This window comes from Apteryx mantelli, chromosome 1 (genome assembly GCF_036417845.1).
Source record: "Apteryx mantelli isolate bAptMan1 chromosome 1, bAptMan1.hap1, whole genome shotgun sequence".
NCBI lineage: Eukaryota > Metazoa > Chordata > Aves > Apterygiformes > Apterygidae > Apteryx > Apteryx mantelli.
Window position 1 is genome coordinate 144,586,736 of NC_089978.1, and position 24,176 is coordinate 144,610,911.

At 42.4% G+C, this 24,176-nt stretch overlaps 1 protein-coding gene across 1 annotated transcript in view; it reads right to left on the bottom strand.

Annotated features, from left to right (window-relative positions):
• The window catches only part of PARVB (parvin beta), a 51,843-nt gene extending 33,466 nt beyond the window's left edge, over positions 1-18,377 (bottom strand). Inside the window, exons 1-3 of the mRNA XM_013947869.2 lie at positions 18,275-18,377; positions 8,075-8,164; positions 5,061-5,131 (exon numbers count right to left, since the gene is read on the bottom strand). Of these exons, the coding sequence (XP_013803323.1) occupies positions 5,061-5,131; positions 8,075-8,164; position 18,275 (162 nt within the window). The 5' untranslated portion in view covers positions 18,276-18,377. The remainder of the gene's footprint in view (positions 1-5,060; positions 5,132-8,074; positions 8,165-18,274) is intronic.
• Between the last annotated feature and the right edge of the window lie 5,799 nt (positions 18,378-24,176).

Consider the following 24,176-nt stretch of genomic DNA (forward strand, 5'->3'; position numbering starts at 1 on the left):
ATAGCACCTTGCTGGATCGTAACTTTACAGAAAGCCACTTTTCTATAAAGTCTTCTATAGGTTGGGGAATAAGTAGTTATTTTAAAACTTTAATATAATATCCCCATGTCCTCAAAACCATGCCTGCCCTTTCATGAACATCCACACTCATAGAAAAAAATCCCTGAATTGCATCAAACACTCAGATGCATGTGTTTGTAGTTATAAAATTTCCAGCAGTGCTTTAAATTCTGACATGTATATTTATAATACCATTTTTAGGGCAAATGAGTATGTCTGATTCAATGAGCCATGTTTCATTACTAAACACTGGACTGAAAACTGAAATTTGCCATGAGGGTGACAGCTGAAATAAAATGGTGCCAGAAATCTAGAAGGAAAAAAGAGTCTGCCTGGCTCATTCATTTTTTAGTTCATGCAAGATGGGTTTTTGCATCAAACTACACCAGGTCTGTGAAGCATTTCTGTTTTGCAGGCTGACAGCTCCCATGGCAATGAAGCACTTTCAGAGCTAATCTGTAGAGTTCAAGGGCATAAGGACCCCATGATCACTGCTACATAGTAACAAACAAAATGAAAAACAAGACAAAATATAGGAGTGCATGTGGCACAATGGGAAAACAGGAAACCCAGTCACCAAAAACAGCAAAGAAAGAAAACCCTGATTTTAATGACCTTTTTTTTCCCCTCTGGGAGCTGGAAGAATTAGGAAGCAAAACTCAAAGGTCTGAAAGCTTTACTGACTTCAGGGTTGAATATGGAAATTCATATAGAAAAATCATATTCAGGTCTGGAAACTTTTGACTAAGCACAAAGCTCTGCCAGCCTGCAAACAAAGAGATTTTTTGCTTTTTAAAAGCAGACCATAGAGCATTTAAAAACCAAGGTATCATTTGGTCACATGTGAAATCTTACTGAAAGGACACAAAACTTCACAGTTTCATTTTGTTTTTCTCTTCACCACAGTGAATCTAAACAAGCCATTAAATTGGTCCAGGAAAAAAGAAATACCATAAGGAAAAAAAATTCCTTCCACTATTACATACAATACACAAAGAAACATCTATGAACAATATGGAACGCACAAATATATCAGCCTCCTGCTTTGTGAAAGTATTCAAAAGAGAGCTAGAAGAACCCCCAAGTACTCTTTAGAATTAGTGACATGGATAAACTAAGGGACTTCTAGAAGATATTAATGGAAACTGAATTTTAAACAGATTCACAATGACATATAGACTAGAAACTGGATTTTAACTATCACCAATGACTGAAGCAAACAAGAACAAACAAGGTAATCCAGGTCATCTCATGTCCAATCACAAAATAGTCCAAGCTTGAAATTCAAATGCTTATTTTTAGTTGCACATTTGTCAGTTGACAAATATCGAACAATGAATAAAAGAAGCTCAAACATTCAGATACTGGAAATAGATTCCGTAAATTAATTCGTGCGCGTGTGTGTGGATATAGATATAGTTATAGATAAAATGCAACTCATCTCTCATTTTCTGATCTGAATTTTCAGCTTTGGGTCCTCTAGCAAGTTTTGCACTGCTCGTCTTAGAAGTATCTCTTTAGCCATGTACCAAATTGTACTTGACTACATACAAGCCAAATGAGGGGTTGGGAAACGCTGCTGGCCATAAAGGGAACTTACCTGAACACATCGCTTCACATTGACAAATTGTGGTGAACTATTTTTAGAATACCACTGATGATAACAAACAATACTTTTTAAGTCATAGTTCTAGTTCCTGATCATTTTCGTATGTGCAAGAACATTTAAAGCATCTATTTCAGCATCCCCAACTGAGCAGCCTTCAATGAGGGGGATTCACTGTGTATTTGCTTTAGCAAGACTAAAAAATGGTTCCCCCTTTTTTTTTTTCTCCTGGTCTTTCTGCATTACCACAATGTTATATGGTCCATCTTTCCAGAGCTACAACAGCCCTGTCCTAATCACTTCCAAACACTCACAAAAGCTTGCACTGATCAATCCCCTATGCATATAATTCCTCTGGCATCAGACTAACAGAAATTAAAACAGTATTTTGTGGAGACAAAGAGATATTAAAACAATGTCAGCAACAGATATCTTTGCTTCCTTTTTCACCGTGTTTCCATTTACTCCGACTGTACATGACTGACAAGAGAACAGAAACGCTCAAAATCAGTGCTGGCAAACCATTGGCACTTCTTCTACCTCTGGCATTGAAAGAGATTTGGGCTGGCACCAGTGAAACTAAGCTACACTACCAAATTTTAAAAGGCACCAGACACTATTGCTGCTATTGACACATTCATCTTTGAGGGGACAAAACACATAACCATTCTGAACTATAAAAAAACTCAGTCTATTCCACTCCTCACTCCTTGCTAGACCATGGAGACCTTTGATTTCAAGCTCTTTGGAGCAGGCAGCCCCTTCTGGCTGCCACTGCAGAGCACTTAACTTGGCCAGTTCTCTTGCAGCACTGGGGCTCTTAGAAAAGTTAATTAACCACTGAAGAACGCAAAACAAGAAATAAATTGCTCTTTTTTTTTTTTTTTTTTGAGTTATCCAAATTCCGTGGCGTAAAGTTTTTTTGCCAACATAATTCAAACCCCTTCCTGGTTTACAGATTCACACCAGCATAATGTTAAATGTCTCTCCTGCTAAATCTCTCCTAAAAACTCTCACCTCATGAGAGGTATGCAGATGTTTAGCAGTTACCTAAATTAGATCATTTTCAAGTAGGCAATCTACAGGACATCTCTCTCTCCTTGGATGATGTCTCTGAGGAAATAATTCCCAGTTAGACATTGCTGCTTGCACTGGCTGCTCCAGTCTAATTGGTAATGCATTATTCTCACCTCATGCAAGTGTGAACTGGCAGAGTGAACCAGAGCCTGACTCTACAATGCAGTATATGCACTCAGACTGGTGTTGCTCTATGTCTGATTTTCATTCCTTCCAAAGGTTTTCAGGGTTTTAAAACAAAAAATACAACCTTGCTAGAGTATGATATACCTGGAAGACTCTCCAACTCATATTAAATTCAACAGCAAAATTTCCAATTTACTTCGACAAAGCAAATGCAATCTCAATATCATGTCTCCTATGTCAGAAAGTGCACTGGGTTCCTTCACTGCAACCACTCTGGTTCAGCTGAATTATTCATGGTAATATCTCTGCTCCACTAGCAAAGAAACCACAGTATGTTTTGAAAGAGTGGTGTGAGACCATTATATCTTTTGAGTGAATTAAAAGATTTGGGTATTAACAAAGAAAGAATGTACAATTCACCTAATTTAAAACCACGATATATTCCAGGTGAATTATAATGACAAAGAAACTTGAGCACAGCTCCCTGCTAAACTGGGTTTGATGCAGTTTTGTAATCCTAATCATGCTACTGCACTGTTAATAACAGATCCGCGGGCTTATTTTCAAGATATACCAAGTGAAGAGTTTGCTGAGGTGTTCTGTGAAGTGCATGTTCGTACATAGGGTGCACAAGGTTTCCTGAAGGGAATGTGCCCTACTTGGAGCGGGGTATACATCATACAAAGTTTTCAGACCCACCTAACCATAGCTACATTGTGGTTTCTAATGAAAACGATTTTTTTTTAAATTCTTCATCCAAAGGAAATGTAGCAGGAAGTAAAAGACAAGCACAAAAGCTTTTTGGAAAGAGGTTGTATTTATTCAGAACTGCCAGCACTTCTCTTCCTGCTCAAGCTTTCACTGTGTTAACCTCAACCACTTAACCACATAGAAATGGTTCTCCTGAATACTAGTCTCTCAGGATCAAACCCTTCATCATACACGTAACAAACTGCGAGCACTCCTGAGGCCCAAAGCCACACCTCACATCAGCGTAGCTGGAAACACCATCATCCCCGACACCTTGGGCAGGTGTCTCCAGTGATAACAGATTCTGAACAATCTGGCCCATTTCCTAAGCCCACTGGTAAACTAGAAACTTTTCAACCTTCCAGCCACAGAGGATATGAATAAAAGGATAATCAAACAAAATGAAATGTGGGAGGCAGAGGCACTGAAAACAAAACAAACAAACAAAAAAACCAAATCTCCTTTCCACATCCTGACCAGCAGGACTGAAACGCCCACTGAACATTCTGCTTCAAGAAGCCATCAAGACCAATAACTTAAAGAAGTTCAAGAAGAGCACAGGCTCTTTTTACAAATGCCAAGTTATCCATTGTCACAGTAAAAATGACGAGAATTGCATGGAAGATGATCAGAATAAACTCATGTTTAAGAACTTGTGAGCAACTGAATTACCAAGTCATGAGTTAGCAAGTTCTTGTGAGGTAGCAAATCACTGGTTAACCTAACCTTTTCTTTGACATACACAATGCGCTGGAAGAGCATATGATTAGCTAAGGCAGTCGATCAACTTACTCTTCTGTTGGTCTCTGTCCATGCTCTGAAAGACTGTGACGCCATTCAATATGAGAGCTGAGGGCAGGTAAGTCTGCACCTGCCTGCAGAAAAATTTTCATGACTGGGAGTGTCCTTTTTTCCTTTTTTCTTCTTTTTTTAAGCAACAACAGAATACAGGGCAAGAAGAATCTCATTTCCCACCTTCTGATTATGTTAGAGGTCTCCCCCTAATTCTCCTCTACCATGCCCTTGCTTATTTCAGTCCTCCTCTTTCCTTTCCTGAAATCTCACTGTTGCTTTCCAAGACTCCTTCCCTGTTGTTGTCGTGACAGGTAGCCCAGGTTTGTGTGCCACTGAGAAGAATGTGTGTGCAGCTAGATTCAAGCTAAGCACTGATCCTCACTTTGATAATCACAAGGATATAAATAGATCATGGAGCTTCACTCCCTAACTACCACAGGCACTCTGACATCCTTCAGCCTTTTCTTGTTTCTTTCGTTGTTGTTTTTAGCCTTACCCATACCATTCATGTTGGTGACCTCAGCTTTCACAGATATACTTCAGTAATGAGCTGTTACTCCTCAACTGTACTCTTGCTAACCAGCTTGTAAATGACTCTGGCTCACTACTTAAAGATTTTAAGATGGATAAAATACCGATTTCCTACCTTGATCAGTTCTTTGAACTTGGGGTCTTCTTTTGAGTTAGGATCAATCATGGTGCGTTCCTCATTCTCCTCTGTCCAAGTAAAATGGGAAACTTTAATTAGATACACCTCAAACGTACACTGCTGAGAATAATGCAACCATAATTATTCATGAAGTGGGCTGGCAGCTGATTAAGAAATGACAGTGCCTAGTCATCATACTAGCAAGGGAATATCCAGTGATCAAGTGTTAGGCATTTTTTTCAGAGATGCACAGAAAGATCACACAGCTATAACTTCCCTAAAATAAGACTGTCTCCACTGACCTTCCTCAGCTCAGACTCTCTGTATGCAGAATACACAAGGAAAATCACCATCCTCAATACTAAGCGGTGCATATTAATATTACCATGCCAAAAACTGCAGTCAATTAATCTTCCCTGACTTCAATTTGTATTTAATTCATATTTGAAACCACCCTTCCCAAATTACACCATCTTGAAGAGTCTAGCAAGCTTATGGCACTACGCTCAGTGCAACAGCTGAGACTTGGGGTGATGGTTTGTGCCTCTATTCTCCCGTTCCCTGAAACTCGGCAGGTCGCAAGGTCACAAATAAGCTGCCTAGAGGGCATGGATTGCTCAACCTGCGGTTAACTCAGAGTGAAAATGAGCCCAATTTACATCGTTTGTACTTGGGCACGGGAGAAGGACACAAAGTAGATTTCTCAGGGGTACAGTCCTCTATTTCTTCTATTGCTGTGGGATGGAAAGATGTGAGAAACACTCTCCAATGGCCAGTAGGACAACCACAAGAGGCATGAATGTAAAGATTAATTATTACAAGGGATGATTTGATACAGAAATATCAGTAGCAAACTTTAGCTCAGTCAGGTTAACAACTAAACCACCTTTGGCAAGATTATCTTTACCATAACAACGCACATGGACGCATGCATCAAATGAATGTTTAAATTCTACCATAGATATGGACAGCAATCTTTAGGAAGCAGCTGGAGCGAGTCTGGTATTTTAAATTCTGCTGCTTGCTTTCAAGGAGTAGGCCTCTCCCTGCACCCTTCATTTTAGTTCATTTGGTAGCCAGGTGATAGCTGTGGTCTAAGTTAGATCTGTGATAGCTGTGATAAGCTGTGATCTAAGTTAGTTCCTTTAAGTAGAGAGCACACCCTGGCTATACACAACAGGAACACAAGAATAGGTGACGGTGTCACAGCTTTGTGAGGAGATCCACTTCTCTACAGCTAAAATAAGCATTTGCAGAAACCATGGATTTATCTTCAGCTGAGAGTCTAGACAGGCAATAGGGAAATGATGTTTATTTGAAGTGAATGGCCAATCTCCCACCGAAACAAGATCTCATACAAGTATTTGCTTGCCTGAGCTTTATGTGGAAGAAATCTTTGAACTCTGATAAAGTTGGCGTATCCCATGCAGTTCACTTAGGTAGCCCAGCCTGCTTGTGTTTTTCTCGAGTACGTATGAATGGAAGCCAGACACACTTATCCTTCCCCAAAAGCACCAACATGTTCAAATACCAAAGCGAAGTCTGAATGTGCTGAACTTAGGGCATCAGCTTCAATCCTGAAAGTATCATAGCCACATTGCAGCACTCTGCTTGGACTCACTTCTCAGAAAAGCTAATTAAACCCAGGTGAATCGCTGCACTGATGCAGTTATACCATTTGTAGCTTTCAAGTTACATTAAGCATTTCTTGGTGGTACTGTATTGCTGGATGTTGACATTCCTTCCAGCATGACAACAAAGGAGGGGTTTTGATATGACCCCAGGTCATGCCATAGTCACCTGGCAATAGAGGAACCCTTTAAAATCTGCACAATGACCAAACTACATTGACTCGCTATTACAGTGCTAGATGTCACTGCTGCCAGATGGAAAACATTAGATTCGCACATCACAGGTACAAGACAAACTGTATAGTCTAACTGGGTTGCATTACACCTCTCCCAGGCGTTTGGATTCGGTATTTTGCAGGGTCTCTTATCTGTATAAAAAATAAGTCTCTGCTATCTGAACACACTTGACAAATTTCCACAAACCTAGGAAGAAACATGAATTCCTCTTCTCACTTTTTTTTTCTTCTCCTTTCCTTTACTTCCTCATTGCTCCCTTGGATGAGTCAGGCAGTCTAGCTGTAAGGAAGTGACACCCAACACACACCCAAAACCCTGCAAACTGAAACCCTGAACAAGATTTGATGCATGGGGGGGGGGGGGGGGATGGGGGGATGGGACAGAAATTTGAAAATTTACCTCCTTTCTATAAAGTGTTTGTTGCATTACAAATTTCTGTCCTCATAACATTTAATTGTTGTTTCCCCAACCTAAATGTTCATCTGTTCATTAAGTATCAGATCCCATTTTGCTGTACAGTCAATTTGCGAAGTGGCAGCAATAACCAAAGGCAGAATATGGCATCCATTAGTTAGCAGCACTGTGGTATGTACGGTGAGATGGGGTGGTGTAAGGGTTCCAAGAGAGCCTAGGAACCATATCACACATTTCTGCTACAGACTTGCTGTGGGTTGGTCCTTTTGTACCTCAGTTCTCTATTTATATATGGAGAAGATACCACTTCCTTACCACAGAAGGACGTCTGTGAGGATAAACAAAGACTGAGATGCACTTGGACAATGGGTTAATGGTAATGAAGTAAATCTAAACAGACAAATTCAGCAGTATTTTCCATCTAATTTTTCACAGATCCCAAATTTATTTGCTTTCAGGATAACCACAGAAGAACTCAAGTTCTTGGCCACTTCAGTGGACAACCCAATTTTCCTATAATCTGCTTAGTTTAAGAGCACAGTTGCCACACTGATCTTTAAATTCCATTTTAGCCCTTCTACTCTACATCTGCCATGCAACAATCCATGCTCAATTCTCTTGGTTTCAACTGAGCAATCTATATTAAACAGTAAAGCAACGGGTACAGGACCAGAGTGATCACCTTCACCAATACCCAGTAAGTCTAGGCCTGTAGCATGAACACAGTACCTAATAGTGTATCTTCTGGATGAATGTCCACGGTGCTTGGGTTCATCGGTGCATTGATAGCATTTTTACCCTCTTCTTGCAGGTCACTCACTAAAAAAGAAAAGTAGAAAGAGTGCAATAAATGCAAAGTTTGCAAGATATGTAAGGTAGAAGACGGTATTTGTAATAAAAGAAAACATCTGCTAGGCCCATTTGAAAATGGGCCCAGAGTTAATGGAATTAGGAACTGCAGCTGCAGTGGAAAATGATATTAATGTAACATCCTTTTATACCTTATTAAACTAAAGTCACCAGACTATCACACGAGAATACTTTGCAAGAGACTCAATTCTGTGGTAAGAGCAACCTCAAAGTGCTTGTTTCTCCAGAAGGAAGGGGTGTGAGCCCTTCTTGCAGGATGCCCCAGCTCTAGAGCAGACAGCAAACTGTACAACTGAAATCCTTTTCTGACAGCTCCACCACCACTGATCGCCATCTTTTCCAACTGCAGAGCACCAGCAACTATTGTTTATTATTGACCTTATTAAAAAGTCTCAAAGAATCCTGGGGAGACTTACCAAAAAAAGATAAAAATGTATTTAATTCTAGCATTGATGCTGGCTGAAAAATAGATACAGCATAGTCAGGTGAACACAAACCTGGAATCTGTGATTTCAAGCTCTTATTCCAAACCTACAACTCTGATTTGGGGAAGTCAGTATTTACCCTGCATCAGTAAAATGTATATTAAAATACTTCCATACCTCCCACAACATGGGAGGAACTGAATTTGAGGAAAACTGCCGAGTAATTGTTTAGTATCTATGTAGAACTTGACAGTAAGAAAAGCACTAGCAATGCTACAATGCTTTTACATTCTCTAAACTCAGATGACAATTACTTATTGTAAGTCAGACTATTGAAATACAAGCATTTGAAATAGGAGATACAAAGATACTGTAATAATCCCCATCTATTCAGTGACAGTGCTGTATTAGCATGGGCTAAGATCTGTTGTGGTGGCATTTGTGGTATTTTGGTCCTCTTTGCGGGGAGGGGGAGCGTTGAAGTCCCATACTCTTGAAGGAGGAAAGCAAGGATTTCCAGATGAATAACCAGAAAATCTGCAAGGCAAGCTTCTCTGGGGGAAGAAAAGCAGGAACAGTTATCTAAGAGTCACAGTATCCCAACAGGCACTTCCTTCAAGAACAGTCATTATTCCCCTTTCCTGTTGGAAAACCAAACCACAGGCTGATCATTTGCAGGCAGCGCGCAAACGTTACTGAATCCTGCGTCAGTACTTGCCTTCTCTCCTGCTCTGCTGAGGGGGGGGAAAAACAGAGATCCTGCTGCCTGGGAGGAGGAAAGGGAATAACACCACACTACAGTCCCACTCCCTCTCTCATAGATATATGAAAAGATGCTTAAAGCAAATTACCACGCTTCTTAATGGCAGCTCCAAGATTTACTGCATGATATCATGCACAACTAAAATCCTCAGTTGTGAAATGCTGTTCTTATGCAAGCAACAAACACTAGTCTCATTGAGACCTTATGTCTTATGAACCATGCCAGAGTGGCTGGTTAGAGTTAATACGGCACAGAGCCTGCGGGAAGGAGTCTGGCAGTATCAGCACAGCTTGCTTTCTGTGTTGTGCACCTTTTGCAGGAAGGGAACAGAATAGCATTTGCAATTGTATACAGCACATAGCGTCTGCAGACTGAGATTTAACCTCCTGAATAGATGTCATTTTTAAAGAAACTCTTAATTGTCCCTTTTCTGCATTCATTCTTATTTTTTGGAACAATCTCCAAACGAAAGCCAGGGAGCTAAGAGGCCTCCTGCAACAGCCCAAAACAGCTCTCACAGCATGCTTTACCCAAGGCTATTTGCATGGTGCCAATTAGAGCTTTCTCACTCAAGCAGCTCTTGCACTGTGATGCCAACAAGAATACAGCCACAAGAAGGCACAAATAACATTGTGTGGAAAGTGGACATTACAGGTATAGATGTTTAAAACACTGTTAGGAATACAGTTGCCCAAATTCCATTTAAAACGTGCTCCTTTTGAAAGTACCAGCCTTTCTCCTAGATGTTACTCTCCTTTCATTATTACGGCATTTGTACCATTTGGAACAGGCAAGTGTTCAGCAAGTTCAGGGCATTGCTGTACCGAATGTTTTGCAGACACAGAAGAGAGCTGGTAAGGTCCACGGGGCAGTGAATGCACAGTACTGTCTTCAGTGTACGCTATCTAAACAAGATACTGTGTACATTTTAAGCCAGACTACTCTTAAATGCAGCTAAACTGTTTTCAGTCCCTAAAGTTCAATCAATATGATACATTCGTTCATTTTTTAAAATATCAAAATGGTCTCCATACTCCTCCTAACATCAACACCTTGTTTCTGAGCAATTTGCTAAACAGAAAGAAAACATTCATATGAATTTGTGCTTTAAGCCCCCTCCCTCAACAGTGCCTCATCACAAGAGCAGCCACGTAAGACCCTTACACTTGGTCTCCAAGTGCAATGTGGCTGGCCAAATTCCACAGGATCAAAAACACAGTCCAACTGCTAAAGGCAAAGCACTGCTGCTTCAGTAGAAAGCCTCCCAAAGCCTGCTGCCCAGAGCGAGCCCTCATTACAGAAATCCCACATCCTACGCCAACAGCTAAGCAACACACTCCTGCTGCAAACGTAAGCTTTCGTACCTGCTTTTCTGCGCTTTTTACAGAGGAGCCCTGCCATTCTGGGCCTTCGGCACGCAGAGCTCTGTCGCACATATCCGCAGACCAGCAGTGCCAGCGGTCCGAGTACATAAGCAGCAGTGTCAACTGGACAAGGGACCAATGCTTGGAGACAGCCAAATCTATGTTAATTTGGGCACAGTGACATAGGAGGAGGCAGTAAGAGAGTCTCCCAGATGCTATGTGGGGGTGGGGGCCAGGGAAGGGAATAAGCACTTTGCATGGTAGCTGGAAACTCAAGGATGACCCTAGCCAGGAGTCCCTACTGTCATGTCTTCTGCAGCTCAGTAAGTGCCTCGCTTGGCCTGCCGCTGCCTGCTGAAGGGCAAGAACAGACACAAGCATTTCAAAGGCAGCATTTTCTCTGCAAGGAGTTCCCTGCAAAAGTCATCTTCAGCCTCTGGCCAAAGCACAGGCAGGTTTCCCACCCCAGCAGTTTGTCAGAACACCACGCAGGTTCACAAAGCAACAACCAGCGTGCAGATAAGCACATTCCCCTCAACACAAATGTTCTTATTTCATCATCCTCCATTTCCCTGTGCTGCTAGGCCTACCCGCAGGTTTTCAGAAAGTTACTCAAAAACATACACTCCATAAGTCTTGAAAACAGTCCCATGAGATAGAAAGGAAATGACAAAATGTTTTCACAATCATCCACAGTTCCCGTGCAATTGCTCTCAGGCATATACGTTTGCCAGAGTGTTCTCAATGCCTGCTGAACTCCAAAACCTCTTCACGCTGTGTTTGAACAAATGCTGAGGGCTTTTTCCCTGCTCGCTGCCCCCCCATCTTCACTTATCACTGTTAAGCAGACAGAGGAACAGGTGCAGGAAAAGGAAGCTGACCCACAACATGGGGACAAAAAACAGAACCCGCAAACCAGCGCATAGAGACAGCAATGAAAACAAATCAGTCAGGATGGAGCAAGAGGTACATTTCTGGAAAGAACCTCATAAATGTTTTAATAAAAGCCTGCAAAGTCACAATAAAGATGTCTTTCAGCTCATGCTTTCACAAACCCAAATGCACTTTAAAAAGATTATGGATAGAACTAGATTGGCAAACCCCAATCTCCACTGACCAAGCCCCGACTTTGTATCAGCAACAGTGGCTTTAGTGTAAGGTTTATTCCAGATCCTTACATGGAATAAGCCACCCATGCAAGGGGACATTTTACTGCTAGAACAGAGTTGAGCTTGCACAACACCTTATGGTCACGGTGCATCCCACATGGGGTACTAATCCTAGCCTGCTCTCCGCCTGCCCATTTGCAGGCTCTCTCTTTCCCTTTTCCTTTTACCCACAAGGAACAACTTCCTCAGTAATGCTGCCATAACTGTTTGCCTGCTCTCTAAATGAGATCTGTGCAAAACATCTTTCTCTAGCACCAGATAATTTCATTCCACGATCAGTCAGTGGAAGCCTGCAGTAAGGGAAGACAAGAAGAGGTAGGAAATTGAGTGCAGGCCAGGGAGTAATCACTTAATCCAGCCTGGTCCCTAGCGAAACCCTTCCTGTACGTCTAGCCCCAGGCTGGTTTGCCTGCTCCTGCTGGCACGCTGCATCATGGCAGACCTCTCATGGACATGCCAGCAAAACTCGTACGAACAGCCCAAGCACCAGATGGGGGATGGGGAAGGCTCTCCTGCCCACAAACAGCGTTTGCCCCCACCTCAACCCACTACAGAAACTCTGTGAAATGTTTAAGCCTTAAAGTAAAACTTGCAGATGATCTAAATGATTCAACTGTGAACATACACAGGATAAGGCAGGTGTAACTACAGGCACAGAAAATGATGCCTTGGAAAGATCTCTAGCAGCTTTAGGTACTGTATCTCCCCCCCACCCCAGATGTCTGCGATCCCCCCTCCACGCCTTCTGGCTTGAGATCACGTCTCTGAGCTGAGCCTCAGTTAAGGGGCCGCATTAGCCCTCCAAACCGCTTGAGCACCGCATCAACCAACATTACCAAAACCCAATCGCAACAAGGGATGGGGAAGTGGCCAAGGCGTTCAGCAAAAACCCTGAGTATTTCCCTAAAGCAGAAATTTAAAATCTGAAGTGAAAGGTCACTTCTCTGCTGATGCCCAGGAAAGCAACAAGAGCTCCTGGAAGCCCTCCGATGTTCCAACAATCTCCTGGCAGTATCGGCAGTCGACATGATTCAGCCACATTGGAAGCTATGCTGGCCTTTCAAACAAACTAATATAATGAGCAGGTCATACACACACATGCTATACAGCGCTACATCTGTAAGCCAGGCAGGCCGCCTCTACACGGGGTTACATGCAAACTGCACAGAACAGGAGCAATGAGCTGTAGAAAGCTGGAAGCACTGAAGTTTGTCAAGGATTTCTCACGAGCCAGGGAAGGACCTCAACAGTCAGCAGGAGCACAGTAAAAAAAAAAAAACCCACTCCTATTTATAAGAAAGGACAAGCTGACATCAACAATCAAATCTTTTCTACATTCATCCTTAACAATTTCAGTGTAATTTTAAGAAAGCATGAACTTCAAGGACACAGCACAGTTCACCTCTTAAGCCTTTACCATTCACTGTCTTGTTATAAAAAAAAGTGATCACAAGCCTCTGCTTCTTACAAAAACAGATGGTAAATGCTATTTAATTTTAGCTCTAGTTATTTCTGACTGCAGGACTGAGTCTCACCCCACAGAAAGCAGCAGCTGTCATAACGCTAATCACAGGATTTTGGGTACAGGGCTTGCTTTCGAATTCAAACAGCGCTAAGCTGGATCCTCAGCACTGCCTCATCAAAACTTTTACATTAGGCACTTTGATCTCCTTATTAAACCCTGACTTTGGAAGCTATTAGACTGGTTTGTTATCCTTGACTTGATTACAGATGATTTGGTCAAATAACTTTGTCATCCTCTTTGGTACAAGTTAGCACACAGAGGAGAAACATGCAATGACTACAGAACTAGAACTGCATGGGAAGCTGCTGGCCTGCTCCCAATTTTTTTTTTTACTGTTTCAGAAGTTTCCTTGATATTCACGGGGACAAAACCAAGATCAGCTGCACTTTTTCAGAAAGTGCCTCACCTGCTTACAGCTCCTTTCATTAGGGTTCAGAAAACCACTTGGGAAATGGAAGGTCCCAGTTCAAGTCCCATTCAGATCAGGGACACAACCCTCATCCTCTCACACATCAGAAGAAGTGTCTACACCAGACAATTCCTCCTGATGAAGCAGTCATCCCTTGCATAAAAGATTAAATATCTACTGGAGCTTCCACTTCGCATGTGGGCAAGCATCAGACCAGATGGCTGGCAGCAGTTCCCTGGAGGGTAAAGAGCCTGCAGCACCCATCTGTTCACCTGTTTCTCTGTTTGCCTGTCTAGCACATACAAACACACACACCCATGCACACACAGAATTTCTACCTGACACCTAAAACCCTTTCACAAAAAGAAGTCTTCAAAACAAAAGGTTTCTAGCAATACAAAAGACCAAGTTTTACAAAAACTGGCATTTTCCAATAAAAGCTGTTATACTGGGTAATTCCAAACCGGCCCCAAACGTAGTGCATGCCGATACCTTCTTTGTCCCTTTTCTAGGGGCAGACCACACACAGAATTGACCAGTCTGCAACTGCATTACTAATTGCTTGACCTTTACAAAAGGCTCTGAGATCTTTTGATAGAGACTGCAGGAGAAAGACAAAGCCTCCATTAATTATAATAGAGAATTAATAATCCCAGGCAGATCAAAGGCAAAAAGACTTGATCAAATCCACATAAAGGCACTGTACCAAACAGCTGCATTCAAAACAGAACAATAGCAATAAAGAAAATCATTTGTATGCCTAGTAGATAGACAAGGCACACTCAACAGCCAGACTGTGTCACTTAAAGAAATAGGAAAACCTTAAAGCTAAAGACAACTTTTAGGAAAGGGTTATAATAATCTTTTTGTTTTAACAAGTCACAAAGAGCAGACTACATTGGCTTGGCTGGATGTGTTAAGCTTACAAAGATTAGTGGTCTATCTAGTGACTGAGTAAAAGATCTCCCTTTATTTTTGTCATAGGTTGTGTGTGTGTAAATCAACATATATCATGGTATCCAACATGAGCCAGTCAGAAACTTTTATCAAAAGCTGGGGTTTGGGATTTTGGGGGAGGGTGAAATACTGTTTTCAGTGGTTTTCCCATGAAAATTCTTATTTTTCTATTGAGGGTTCTCTTTATTATTATTATTATTATTATTATTATTATTTTGGTTAAAAAAGAATTTGTATTTTTTGTGGGTGAAACCTGAAGATGTGCTGAGACAACTAGTATAACCCTGCCACAGCTGTCCTGGCCAGCCCCACAAAAAGTACCAGCCTTACTTAAAAGAGGAAGGGTGTGTTAAGGCAGAATGGGGAAAAGGGAAGAAATAGCTTGGAAAAGAAGAGCAATAAAGAGACCACAGCAACCCAAAGCAGTTTTCAAGGGCGTTAATGCTGACAACAAAACATTGCATCAAAAATAAATAAATAAATAATCTGTTGTTACTAAGCAGATAGATCTTTAGCCGTGGTTACATGGCCCACTTTAATCCAGCAAGAAAACTCAATCCCACAAAAAGCAAGCTGCTATCCGCTGGATCAATTCCCTGCTTCAGCTCACTGCACAGCCCTGTGAATGCCAGCGCTGGCGCACGCCGTTGGGGAGAGGAGGAGGCTCCCGTCCTTAGCCAGCAATGACCTGTGATGGGTAACCTTACCTTAGTCTATTGGCTATGGACAGCAAAACAGTCAACAAAGCAGAACTGATTACCATTGCTGTTATGCTGCTGAAATAACTGAAAATATCCCCAAGATATTAATCTGGCCCTGATAACAATTGACAGAGCAGGGGCTGACCTGCAATCACATGGCATAAACAAACAGTGATAAAAGCCAAGAAGAGCCGTTGTGCCTAAGCAGGGAGTACTTTCTGGTCTTCTTTCTAGCAACCATATTGAACCCATTCAAACCCCACAGCTACCAAAGGACCAGACCAGAAACTCATCTCAGTATTAAGCTGCTTGCCTGTTTTAGTGCCATTCTGTTTGGCTCATGTGACCAGTGTAATGTCCATTTGGGAAATACTTCATTAGGAATCCTCAGAAATCAGTTCTGCAAGGGAGAAATGCTAGATGCAGGTTTGGCAGAACAGACATAGTCAGACTCGGGACTCATCTTGCTCCTGTAAGCCCCTGTTTCTTTAATTAATGTCTTAAGCCAGAGGTAGTGGCTGTTTTCATTGGGCATGTATCCATGCAGTCAGCAAAGGGGCATTCCAGACCTCCCTCTGACCCTCGCTGCCACTCACCCCTTCCTTTTTCCTGGCACAAATGTTTGCAGAAACCACATCATGACACAAAGCGGGGTTTCAGTGTGGCTGAAAACTAACCGGATAAACAAGGGGGAAAAGGGAGTATAAAGATAATTTTTACTATGTGGACACCCAAACGCTAATGCTAGCTGAAGAAAGGAGGCAGAAATGAGATTGTGGACAGGAATGGTGTTTTAAAGCATTCGTGAAGGTACTGCCATGAAGCCCAGGTTTTCAAGTATGGAAGAAGCCCCCCAGCACAACACTGAGCAGACACACTGACCCAGTCAGCTGTGCTTTGCACTCCCTGCACTGACCTCACAGCAGCAATCCCCTAGCTTTGAAAATGTCACTTTTTTTAATTGCCCTTCCTCATGTCTGATATTTTTAAGTATCACTCAGCAAACGCTTCTGACATTTTGTCCTCCGTGCCAAAAATGGAACACTCCCCTTCACATAGATGAGCAGTGAGTGGTCAGCAAACCTGATTCCTTACTTGTTATACATTTAATTATTCTCAGATGCATGTTGACTGTTACAGCTCACTCCCTTTTGCTTAGGTCCTGCATGTAATCCAGAGCCCTGGAACAAACACTGGGCTGGGAGCAAAATCCTGCAAGTTAAACACACTGCACCCATTCCCTTCAGGGACATGGGAGTATTCTCCCACATTTTTCTGCTTCTTGCACTAGCTTTTGCGCAGTCTTGTTAACAAATGGGAAAATCTTCCAGGTAAAGAGAGGGTCCTAACCCCTCAATTGTGTATTTTATTTCTAAGGAAAAAAATTCTGTAAAGCACCTATCTTTTGCTGGGGCTCCTAAGCACTACCATAATACAAACCAAAACTATACAGCTTCTGTGCTCCAGGGCGTGAACTGTGCATACCTTTGGCACTTGCGTTGTCCTGAGCTTGTGAACACGTTGCTTCAATACCCAGAGTTTTTTTGACAGGGGAAAGCCAGGCTGAGGCTTTAAACATCACAGGCAGTAACTGCATCCTGAAAGAATCCTAAAAGCAACTAGGAAAAGCTGCACTCCACTCCTCCCTCTAGACACAAATTCTGCTTGACAATGGGAAAAATGTACTTCCTCAGCCTTGCCCAGTTAAAATTCCATCACAAAGTACAAAAGGGCATTTCTTCCCATGAAGCAATAGAGGAAGATTATGTCTCCCCAAGTACAGTGTGTGAACACCAGGGAAACTTCCATCTAGAAAAAGGATGTGGAGTCAGACCTGCCTGATGAGAACATAAGGAAAGAAAAAGTCTGATGAGAAGAGGAAAAAATTGAAGGAGACTTCTGGCCTGAATCTGCCTCCATTAGGAAACCTTCAAGGCATTTTAAATTTACTACTATCAGTTCTCCATGAAACATAATACGCTACTATATAGTGCTTAATATTCTCCTCTACTTCTAATAACGGAAGATGATGGACACAAGCAGGTAGGGAGCAGCATGTTCACAGACTAGGAACTCTGTCTGAGATCCCAACCTAAGCAGGTTGATTTCCATAAGTGTCGTGAACCCATAAGACTTCTTTAAGCAAAAGCAACTCCAAAAACTAGAATCAGCTCATTACTTAAGGTGCCCGTGTTTGATGGGTCCAGCCAAAGCAAACCACCAAAGAAGAGACACCTGGGCAGAGGCAGAACTAACAGCATTACTCTGGAATAGAAACTCATAATCCATAGTCCAACCCTTGTTTTCTCCATCATGCAGAAATCAGGGAGAAAACAGCACTTAAGTTTACTGCCTCCTATAAACTTTATCTCTGATCCCACATACAAATGTAACTGTGCAAACTTTATCAAGTACAATACTTGATATCAGAAAAGTTACCACTGCTGCTCACAGTAATGCTTTCTGCAGCTGAGCTGGTTTCCATATCCTCCATAGACTTCCATCCACCTCCTTCACATGATATGACACTGTTTGCAGGTACCTAAATGAATCCCATTTAGTTAACTAACAGTCTGAGCAGTTTCACCTGCTTTAGCTTACTGTTTTCCCCATATTCTTTGCCCCCTCTATGAAGACACCTAAAAATAACAACCACCAAAAGCAGTCTACTGTGCAACCGTGAAAATATTTTTATATTGCTTGCTCTTCTGAACACATCAAGAGAAGTACAGAGTAACAGACTCACTTCCGAAGGCAGTGATGGCAGTCAAACACAAGCTGTAAGAGAAGGGCACTTTCTTTCCCAGCTGAGAGGACAGAGCTCAACAACCCAGCTTCACACAGATGGAAAGAAGACTACAGCTATGACTTGCAAGTCAACAAAAGCAACATTTTTGCTCCTGCAACATGACTCTACAGGAAGAATAAGATGAGATAAATGATCCTGCAAACCACAAACAGTGCATGTGCTTAATTGCTGGAGTTGCACAAATGTCACGGAGAAAGAGAAGGAAATGTCTGGAAAAGCCCTCATATACTTACAGCACCAATATTTAGGGTTTCCTCGTAAAGACTGGTTTTCAATTCAACAAAACATTCCACAAGGACAAGTGGAGGGATAGGCAGTGCTTCAGACTAGTAACTTTATCCTAAACACTCAACTTATTTTTCTGAGTACCGTATACTAACCATGTTCTTGCCCATCTCTACCTTTCCTGTTTCCTGTCTGCATCCAGTGCAGTAAAGCAACATATTGAAAAAGAACTGAAATATCTCACTACACAAGCAGACTCTGCACAATACAAAGAAGTTTCCTCAATGGTTTCCAAACTGGTCATATTTGGGAAATTATTTTACTCATTGCTTACAGCACCAAGTGAGCCTGCCAAGACAAGCATCTCAGAGGTAAGTGTTACCAACCTCATGGTAAAAGAAAGTCTGCAACTCAAAGAGCCCACAGTCAGATAAAAAGTCCAAGAGTGAAAGGCACAGTGAGAGTAATGACTCTTGCCATAAAAATATTCAGATGCTTAATTCTACTTTGTTTAAATAAGAATTAGGCATTACCATGTCCTGAGTTGCCCAAGACCACACAGAAAGAGCAGATCCCAGGCCTCCGATTGCCATTCCAGTCCAGTCCCAACCACAGCCCTCAAGGGCTAACAAAATGCAGTCATGAAACAGCAGCCAGTCCAAGAATCAACTCAAACACAAGTTTGAAGTACAAGATAATTTCACATTTCACCAAGTGTCAAGAAGTCCTGCAGCTATATTATTATTTGCTTTTTAGTCAGCATACCAAAGTTTTCCATGGTTTGCAGTTTTAACTTTCTGTGGTCTCTTTAAAAGGCTTTGCATTGATAATATCAATATGTGCTTGAAAAGGTGGTGTTCCAGTGCAGCTAGATATCTTAAACACAGCCCAGGATGTGGTTGGCCTGCATTGCCACCACGGCACACTGCTGACCCGTGCTCAGCTCGCTGCCCACCTGGACCCCCAGGGCCTTTTCAGCAGAGCTGCTCCCAGCCAGGCAGTCCCCAGCCTGTATCGCTGCAAGGGCTTCCCCCTTCCCAAGTACAGGACATCGCGTCTGTCCATGCTGAATTTCACAAGGGTCCTGTTGGCCCATTCCTGCAGCTTCTCTAGGTCTCCTGAATGGCAGCCCTGCTCTCAAGTGTATTGACTGATCCCCCCAGTTTGGTGTTATCTGCAAAGTATGAGCAAACCCTCCATCAACCCTTCCAGGTCATTGGTAAAGATGTTAAACAGGACAGGTCCCAGGACAGACCACCAGACAGACAGATCACATAACACAGGCAGTGCCATAGGCAGACATGAGGATCTCCCTTCCTCCTTTTCCTGCACAGGAATTAGTTAGTGTTTTTTTTCCTCTTCCAATATAACAGATATGAAATGTTTCACACTCTCAATACCACTTTACAGAATCATCTGGCTAGCTATGCTGCAACACAGCAAATTATTCGGTTTCCTTGGAACAACAGTGCTCACCTCCTTTGCATTCAGCATAAAAGTGGAATTCCCCAGCTCACAGAGTTTCAAAATAATTGTGTTTTCATTCTTTGAGAAATTCTTAAACAACTGTGATGTTGATGCACTGGTTGTTAAGCAAATAAAGGAAACAAGTGAGGATGCCTTCTACCAAGATGCCAGGTGGTACTGCATCTGCATGTAATAGTATTAATAGGAAGGAAAGACATTCACTAAAACTTATTTGTATCAATTTGTCTTCAGAAAAGAAAACCCATACTCATTCCCTGTTGGTTCGAGAGCAGACGAAGAAAGGCTCTTCACCAGGTGCTGAACTAACCTGGCAAATGCTGGTACCTATGATCCATGTGGTAACATGTAAGCGACAGGAATGAAGGGATCGGAAATAAACACTCAGACAGACAGCACAAAACAAACACACAACTTAAACATCAGAGTACATCTTGGTCAAACATAGTTCCCTAGCCTTCTTACTGCTTATAATGCTGATATCAGCAGAGATGACAAAGGAACAGACACCATAATTTAGGCTTTTAAATTAAAAAGGCAGCAATCTAATCTAAGTGCATCATAAATGGTCAAGTAGAAGAGGGAAACTATCAATCTGAATATGTGTGAGCAGTAGGAGAAAAATCTCACAAGCACCCAGTTACCCTGGACCCTTCATGAAAACAAATACATACTTTTCTCCTTCAACCAAACAGCAGAGAGTGGATACCCAAAACCAGTATCTCTTGCCTTCCCATTACCATCCGTCTATCTCCCTGACAGGGGACCCTCAAAGAATCCAGCTCCAGAGAACCAGAGAAATCTTGGTCTGAAGGACCCTCAAAGGTCCAGCTTGAAGCTGGACTATTGCTGCACGAGATGAGGTCAGCTGCAACTGTGCCTCCACTTTCACATGCAGTAAAACCCTACCAGTTCATGTGGCAGACAGCATCAGAGCTGCTGTAGAGGCAGCAGCTTGGTTGGCTCCCAGGTATAGTCATCTGGTACAGCAGTACTAGTGTGACATCCTGCACCCAATTAAAATCCAGTTTCCCCAGGATAGGGCTCCATTATATAGGCCTAATTAATTACCTAATTAGAGGGTCAAGATCCTTGAAAGACCAAATTTAGCGTAGATCCAAGATGTATCTATTGCTAGCCATACTTTGCATCCTGCCTAATGTTCCAGTGGAATCAATTCACTATAACACAATTGGGAACAATATGCAGGGAAGAAGGCAAACAATAATCCCAAGGGACAACTCTTGAGTAGAAATGCTAAGGAGAAAATTCCAGCCTGGATGTCCTGGTACTTTCCCCCATTCTACCACATAGTAAGAAATTGCTGTTGATCTTGCAAAGCCTCACTATCCCTTAAATCCATTCGCTAGAGTAGGCAAGCCTGAGAATAAACAAAAGCATTCTATTTTAAAATGACAGGAGTCTCTGCATCTGCTTAATAACACATATGCCTACAGCTGCCAAACAGACCTAGTGAGAAGACAGTTTCTGAGGATCACACATTTTTCTATTTAAAGACAGCGAGAAACAGATACCGTACTCCATACAGATATCAGAACAGTTCTCCTCCTCCTCCAGCTCTCTCAGTCTCTTTCCTTACTCTAAATAAATTGTGTACGCAACCTTCTCAGCTAATTAGAAATCTGTGATGAGGCCATATGGCAGCTATAATGGAAAACATACAGTTTCCTTTTTTCAGCATATTTCATTATTGTTCAATTACTGAAAGTAAGAAGTACTAAAGGAGGAACTGGAATTCATAAGAGCCAGAACAGCTTGCTTCTTTTATAACCAAAATGCAGCATGCACTGAAAAGGGATTTTATGAGAGTTATACCTGATTGCCAGATAGATCTCAGGAGATTACAAAGAAGCCTTTTTTAATTTGGAGAAACACTCACTGAGAGGCAAAAATGAATTTCCAGAAATCACATTGAGAGCCACCAACAAAGCCAAAACCAGAATCCTGTCCCATGGCCTTCCCTCTGGGCCAAAAGTTCCTAGACTGGGGTCTGCAGGAGGTGTACGGAAAAAATTGTGTGTATAATATTTATAATTAGAAGTTTCATTGTGCAGATATATGTTCCTCCATGAGGAAATGATGGTGATTCAATGGCCCAAAGAGTACAGAAGAGCAGAGTCACTGCTCTAGGCCAGTACACACTGCCAGGTGTGCATGTTCTCTCTACATCTGGTTTTCAGAGCAAGAGTTAACTTGACTCCAATTACAAAACCCTAAAACCACATATGTTAGCCATAATACTTTTCCAGCTAAAACTAAATATACAGCAGAAGTCACGAATTTTGGTTTGCAGCTTTCTACTTGACAAACAAAAGAGTCCAAATTAGGAAATTTATACCTGAGCAGCTGAATACCCATCATCCTGGAGAGATCAGCTGGCTACTGATTTATTAGTCATGCAATACAGAGGTTCCCGTTTCCACTTCTCCATGCTCAGCCCACCCTCAAAGACAAATAGGTGTCACACTACTGCTCACATGAAGATTGCTGGTTTAGTTCCCATGCACACAACCCCTCCTGAGGTGATGGGGAGAGTGTGCAGCCCCACCAAGCAGCCTGTCCCTGCAGCGGAGGTACCGGGAGCCAAGGCTTGGAACTGCCCCCTAAAAAGCAGGGCTCTCCCAACACTCACCCTGCCAGTGCTTTCCTTCCACCTCCTCTCCTCCTCACTGCAACAAACGCCACACTTCTCTCCAGCTCCCGTCCCTCAGCCCAGCATAAGAAGAGCCAACGCAGCTTATGACAGTTACCAAAGGCACGTACCACATAGCCGCACGGAGGGCATGAAAAGCAAGGGGCGATCCATTGATACCATATACTGATGGGAAAACCTGCTGCACACATGAATACTTTGCAAGTTACTCTGACAACTGCATCAGTTGATTTTGCAGTGCCCTGGGGAAAAAAAAAATAAGTTTCATCAGTGACAACGCACACATATAACACATTCCACAGACAGGACAGAGAACGTACAAGGGAGGGGTTAAGCAACTACTAAAGTCACCGCACAGAACAGCTCAATTAGAGGGCTGTGCGGAGAAAGGCATCTATCAGTGGACACAGTGACAGCTGACTAAAACAAAACCCATACCATCAATCACATCCCAAAAGACACTGGCACAGGCTGACAAAACAGGTCAGGTCTTTCTTTGGAGCCATCTGTCTGACCTTTAAGTCACTGGCTTCTGCAACAAAATACCCTGATCCCATTAGTTCAAAGAACTTCGAGGTCTGCTGGCATCATGATTGCCATAACGAGCAGAGGTCAGCATAATGAGAAGTCTTTGGAAAACTTGCCTCCCCCTCCTTCCTTCTTGCTGTGCCCTCAGGTCTCCTGAAATAACTGTGAGGAGTTTGGGGGATGGCCCCTAGTCTGCTGCAGCAACAAAGAACTCGGCCCAGTGACATAAGGACATGGAAAGGTTGAAAACCCTGGAAATGGAACAAGACCCCAGTGCTAATGAGGAAAGCAGAAAGGCTTCCCCGTTACCAGGAGCAGCGAGTGTAACAATGGCCATAAATAGACTGTGATACATGAAAGGCAGAAAGCTCTTCCTCCTTATGATAAACCTCTCTACTGTCTCCATCAAGCCATCATGTCCCAGGAATTCCAATACAAACAACACTCTCAGGCACATATCCACAGGCCAAGATTTCTAATGGTGCCCAAGAGATTTCAACACCCAGTTCCATTTGAAAAGTAACAGTAATTTGGCATCCATATCCCTTCTATTGCTACAAACTTGAGTCTCCTCAACTGTATTCATGACACCTGCATGCATGATGTACACACACAAAATTTTCATCTTAGCTGAACAGCAAAGTTGTAACTGTTAAATCACCAGTTCCTGTTGCCAGCAGACTCTACCTTATGCTGGCCTTGCTGCAGACCATGTAAGCCTGAATCCCTCAGCAATAAGTTGTTCCAACATGCTTTTGCAATGGAAGGAGTTTACCTGCTAATCTCCCAGATCTTTTAACATCAAGGTATGATCCAAAGCCCACATTGAAAAACTCCACTGGCTTCAACTGGTTTTGGATCAACTGGCCCAAAGCTGTTCTTAAAGTACATAAAAAAGACAGTTAGCACAGTTATGCATAGGTATAC